Source organism: Aythya marila (genome assembly GCF_965140915.1).
Source record: "Aythya marila genome assembly, contig: HAP1_HAP1_SCAFFOLD_819, whole genome shotgun sequence".
Taxonomy (NCBI): domain Eukaryota; kingdom Metazoa; phylum Chordata; class Aves; order Anseriformes; family Anatidae; genus Aythya; species Aythya marila.
In genome coordinates, this window is record NW_028137509.1 from 26241 (window position 1) to 31191 (window position 4951).

Consider the following 4951-nt stretch of genomic DNA (forward strand, 5'->3'; position numbering starts at 1 on the left):
ACACAAGCCTGTCTCCATTTTTTTTTTCTTTTTACAAAAAGAAGTTCCTTGTGAATTTGTGTTTTCATGAGAAATCAATTGGCGGCCTTGAAAAATCTTGCCTTGACATCAGCATACAGGCTTAGGCTGTGCCTCAGTGGGCTGTTACACCACCAGCAGTGGGATCTGAGCCGTCACCCTTCGTGCCTCGCAGCTTTTACCCTGCTCATGAGAGAACCAGCTGTGCGTGCCTGCTCGTTTGTGTGTTCGTAGCGGCGATGGGCTTTGGCTGCGTGCTGCTGACCCTCCGACCTTGAGTTGCAAGGCACCATTTAAAAAAAAAAATCCTTACAAGCTGTGAGCAGCACGAGGAGGTGTCTGGATTTGTCCACCTCCAGAAGAGGCCCCTCAGCTGAAATGTGGAGGTAACTGGGGTGAAATGCCCTCGTGGTGCTGGCTCAGAGGACACGCTCTCAGTTTCTTTGTTGACACAGTGAGGTGTGCTCTCAATGCTCTCACTGCCTCCTGTCTCTGGTCGCCTTTGGAAATCCTTTCCCCAGGGACCTCCTCCCTTGGGCTTTCCTCTGCAGCTGCTGAGCCTTGCGTGAAGTGGCTGAAATCTGGGTTTGTGTCCGTCTCTGGGTTGGTGTACCTAACTGGTCTGGGTCTTCAGAAGCAGTGCTGCAACGTTAGTCCCGTCCCTGTGAGCCTAACCCCATCCAAATGAGCTGCCCTAACAGGCCAAAGGAGCGTTGTGTTGTGAAATGAGTCGTGGGCTGTGAGGTGAGGCTCGGTACAAGCAGGAAACATCCTCATTGCTGTCTGCGCTTTGATGTGTGGGGCTGAGGCACACCCCGTGTCCAAATCAGCTGGGGCTTTTCAAGGGCCTCTTTCCAAACGCCAGCTTAGGTCCCTGTCCAGGTGCTCTTCACTCAGGGCTTTTTTATTTATTTATTTTTAATTAATTAATATTTTTTTTTTAGCTGTCTGAAGGGCCCTGGTGCTGGGTGCGTGCCTGCTCCTTAGCCCTCTGCCCCAAATCCCTGCTCTTGGGGTTTAACTCCTGAGGAGCGGACAGTGCGCTGCTGGAAGCTCAGGTGCCACTTCTGCTCCTGCAGAAAAACCTTCGCTCAGCACCGGCTGAAATTCAGGGCCCGCTGGGTGCCGGGGAAGGATTTCGATGAGCTCAGGGGATTTCAGCTTGAAGCTGTGAGTTCCTCTGGCTGGTCCCCGTTCCCTGTGCCGTGTCTCCTGATGGCTCAGCTCCTTGCTCAGCTGCTTCCACACCAGGACAGGACAGAGGTTGTTTCACAGCCTGTGCCCAGAGCCCCGTGGCTGCAGTGGGGCCACTTTGGACCTCTTGGGGTCTGGTTTGTGACCTCGCCTCACCAAACGCCCCACAGGCAACGCCGTGAGGCAAACCGCGCTGCTTCAGCAAGGACAGAGACCTCGAGCCATGCTCAGCCCGTTGGATAAAGGTTTTGGCTGCTGCTGCTGCCTTCTGCCCCGAGATAACAGCTGCAGGGGGGAGCAAATCCCACACCCCAGTTAGCCCAAGCCCTTCCACCCAGTAACGCCCAGTAAGCGAACTGGATCCTGCACTGGTCCACGGCCCCACGGGTGAATGCTGCCCGCTGCCACCTCGGCTGTGGGGCAGGGGCCTGGGGTCGCCCTCGCGGCCGTGTCCCCGCTGGGAGCATCCCAGTCCCTCCCAGTTGGGGCAGTGGGCCCACCCCCACAGCCCCTAGGGGGCCGCGGCCCCTTTAAGGGCAAGTGAGGGCAGGAAGCGCGGCGCGGGGAAGCCGGGCGCGCTTCCGCCCTTTCCCCGCCGCTCTCGCGAGATCCGCCGCTTCCGGCGCGCGGCCCGGCCCTTTCCGCGGCGACCAGGCCAAGATGGTGGGTGCGGGCCGAGGGGGCGCCGCTGCCATCCGGTGCCATCCGCCGCCATCCTCCGCCGGGGGAGGCTCGGGGGGGCTCGGGGCGCTGCTACCGGCCGGGAGGGACCCGGCCTCGTCCCTACCGGGCGCGATGGCGCCGGGCCGGGCCTCCCAGAGCCTGTGGGGAGCGGGATTCCCACGGCCTAGGCCTCGGGCCTGCTATGGCGGGGCTGGGGGGGGGGTGGGGGGGTGAGGGCCGGGTTGGGTCGCGGTGAGGGGTCGTGAGGGGGGGTCCCCGCGTTGCTGACCCCCGGCCCGTGCCCGGCTGCAGGCGGAGGTGGAGCAGAAGAAGAAGCGGACCTTCAGGAAGTTCACCTACAGGGGGGTGGACCTGGACCAGCTCCTCGACATGTCCTAGTGAGTGCGGGGCTGGGGGGGGGGGGGCTGAGAGGGGGGGGGGGGCCGAACTGTCTGACCCATCTGTCCGTCTGTCTGTCCTTCTGTCTGTGTGTCCGTCCAGCGAGCAGCTGATGCAGCTGTACAGCGCCCGCCAGCGCCGCCGCCTCAACCGGGGGCTGCGCCGCAAGCAGCACTCGCTGCTCAAGCGCCTGCGCAAGGCCAAGAAGGAGGCGCCGCCCATGGAGAAGCCCGAGGTGGTGAAGACCCACCTGAGGGACATGATCATCCTCCCCGAGATGGTGGGCAGCATGGTGGGCGTCTACAACGGCAAAACCTTCAACCAGGTGGAGATCAAGGTGAGCCCCGCGGCCGTGCCCTGCTCTCGGGGGATGGCCCAGCACCACGAGCACGTCTGTTGGCTGCCCATAATCACATCTGTTTGTTTTACTCACTCAGAACCTCACGTATTTGTGGTCCTGCCCCGTGTTTGAGGGCGGTGGGGGGGTTCTGCTGGGGTTTCCCAGCATGGCCTGGCCCAGAGGAGGGTCCCAAAGCAGCGCTCAGCACTTTTTGGGGTGTGCTGCTGAGAGGAGCCTCGTCTGAGCCTCACAAAGTGTTGGTGAAGCGTCACGAAATCGCGTGGTGGTGGCACCCGGCCTGGTTCCCTGCCTGCCGTGGGGATGAAGGGGGCTGGCACGGAACAACCCGCAGCACCACCATACAGCTGGTGTTTCTCTGGGAGCCCTGTTCCTGCTGTTAAAGCCGAGCTAAAACCACGCAGCCAAGCTCCCGCAGCCCGCGCAGGGGCAGAGGGGAGCTCCTCGCCTCGCTCAGCTCCCATCCTGCTCCCAGCAGCAGCCCCTGGGGCAGATCCCATTCCCCACGCAGCGTTTCCAGGGCTCTGCACCACGCTGGGGCCAGAAAAAACGGCTGAATTCGGGGCTTTTGCCAGCGCAGGGAGAGCAGCTTTGTGGCTGCGCCCTGCCTGCAGCGTGGGGGGGCTCCGAGCACCCCCGGGGGGCTCCGAGCAGTGGGGGTGCCGTGCTCCCGGCCCAGCTCCGTGCCTCTAACGCCCGCTTTTGCTTCTCCCACAGCCCGAGATGATCGGCCACTACCTGGGGGAGTTTTCCATCACCTACAAACCCGTGAAGCACGGCCGGCCCGGTATCGGTGCCACCCACTCGTCCCGCTTCATCCCGCTGAAATAAAACGCAGCTTTGGGGACCTTTTTATAGGTGTAAATAAAAGAAATTTCGCCCAGCCGCCTCTGCTCTGTCGCCGACCTCGCGGGGGGACGCATCCTGCGCCCTCCCCTCCCGACGCAGCTCCCAGCTGGGCAGCGGAGCCCCCCCGCCCCCCTCCTGCCGTGCTGCTTTCACTGAAAACTGCTTTTTTTACGTAATTCTCTGGCCCTGTTCCTGCGAAACACCCGGCGCCCACCTCCCTGTGTGGGTTCGCTGGGTTAATGACGTTCCCTGAGGCGTCAGGCTGCGCCCCAACGGCCCCGGGGGTGCGGTGCTCCCCTGTCCCCTGCTTTTCCCACCCCTGTGGGGAAAAAGCACCTGTGGGGGGGGCGGCAGCTCCCAGATCCTGCAGGAGGGGTCTGATCCTGCCCGGTTTGGGGGAAACTGAGGCACAGAGGGTGGAAAGGGGGGGGTGGAGGTGGCGGGGGGGCTGCTGCGGGGCACTGGCAGCACCTGGGAGGGGGACGGAGTAAATGGGGGGGGGGGGGCATTGCTTTTGCCTTTGGGGTGGGGTAAGGCTGTGCTATGGGGTCATGCACACACGGGGGGACAGACGGACAGACACAAGGACAGACGGATGCTGACGGAGCTGCCCCAGGCACACATCGCCCCCCCCGGGCCCCCACTGGCTGCAGGTGCGGGGGGGTCCCCAAAGATTTTGGCACCGGGCTCAGCACCCGTGGGACCGGGGCTGGGCACCCCCCCCAGAGCATTGCTGGAGCTGGGCCCCCCCCCCAGAGTCCCCCCCCAGCACCACGGCACCTGCCCAGGGGAGGGGGGGGCGGCAGTGGGCCGAGGGCACCTTGGGCTCTGAGGGGGGGGCTTCAGCTCGTCCAGAGCCGAGACAGGTTGGGGGGGGGGGTCCAGAGCCCCCGGGGGGGGAAATGAGACCCCCGTGGGGGTGTTGGGGGGGCCGTGCCGGGTCGGGGGGGGTGTGAGACCCCCATGGGGGTGTTGGGGGGGGGTGTGCCTCTCTCGGGGGGGGGGGTCCGGGGAGGGGGGGTGCTCTCCGTGCGCCTCCCCGGCTGCTGCCATCTAACGGCGGCCGAGGCTGGAAAATCCCGGCCCGGGGGGGGGGGGCGCGGGGGCGGCGCAGCCGCGGCGGGGCCGGGATGCGGCTGGATGGGGCTGCGGGGGCTCCTCGCCCTGCTCCGCGCCGCCTTCTCCTCCGCCGGGGATGAGGTAGGGAGAAGGAGGGGGGGGGGGGGGCACCTGCTACCGACCCCCTTCCCCCCCCACACACACACACACACATACACATACACAGCTCGGGGGGGGGCTCGGCTCCATCCCGGGGGGGGCTCGGAGCCCGTTGGGGGGGGGTTCGGGGCTGCGGGGACAAAGCGCGGATAATGCGGCTTTGTCGTTATCCCCCCCCCACCCCCCCCGGGGATAATTTGGGGGGGCAGCGATCGGCTCCATCAGCGGGTGGAGGGGGGGGGGGGTCTCAGC

At 64.8% G+C, this 4951-nt stretch overlaps 1 protein-coding gene across 1 annotated transcript; it reads left to right on the plus strand.

Annotated features, from left to right (window-relative positions):
* The first annotated feature begins 1821 nt into the window (after nt 1-1821).
* Nucleotides 1822-3515, plus strand: RPS15 (ribosomal protein S15). The gene is made up of 4 exons (XM_082785171.1): nt 1822-1875; nt 2188-2273; nt 2377-2611; nt 3350-3515. The coding sequence occupies exons 1-4, from the start codon at nt 1873-1875 to the stop codon at nt 3461-3463; spliced, it is 438 nt and encodes a 145-aa protein (XP_082641297.1). The 5' UTR covers nt 1822-1872; the 3' UTR covers nt 3464-3515.
* Nucleotides 3516-4951: the final 1436 nt, after the last annotated feature.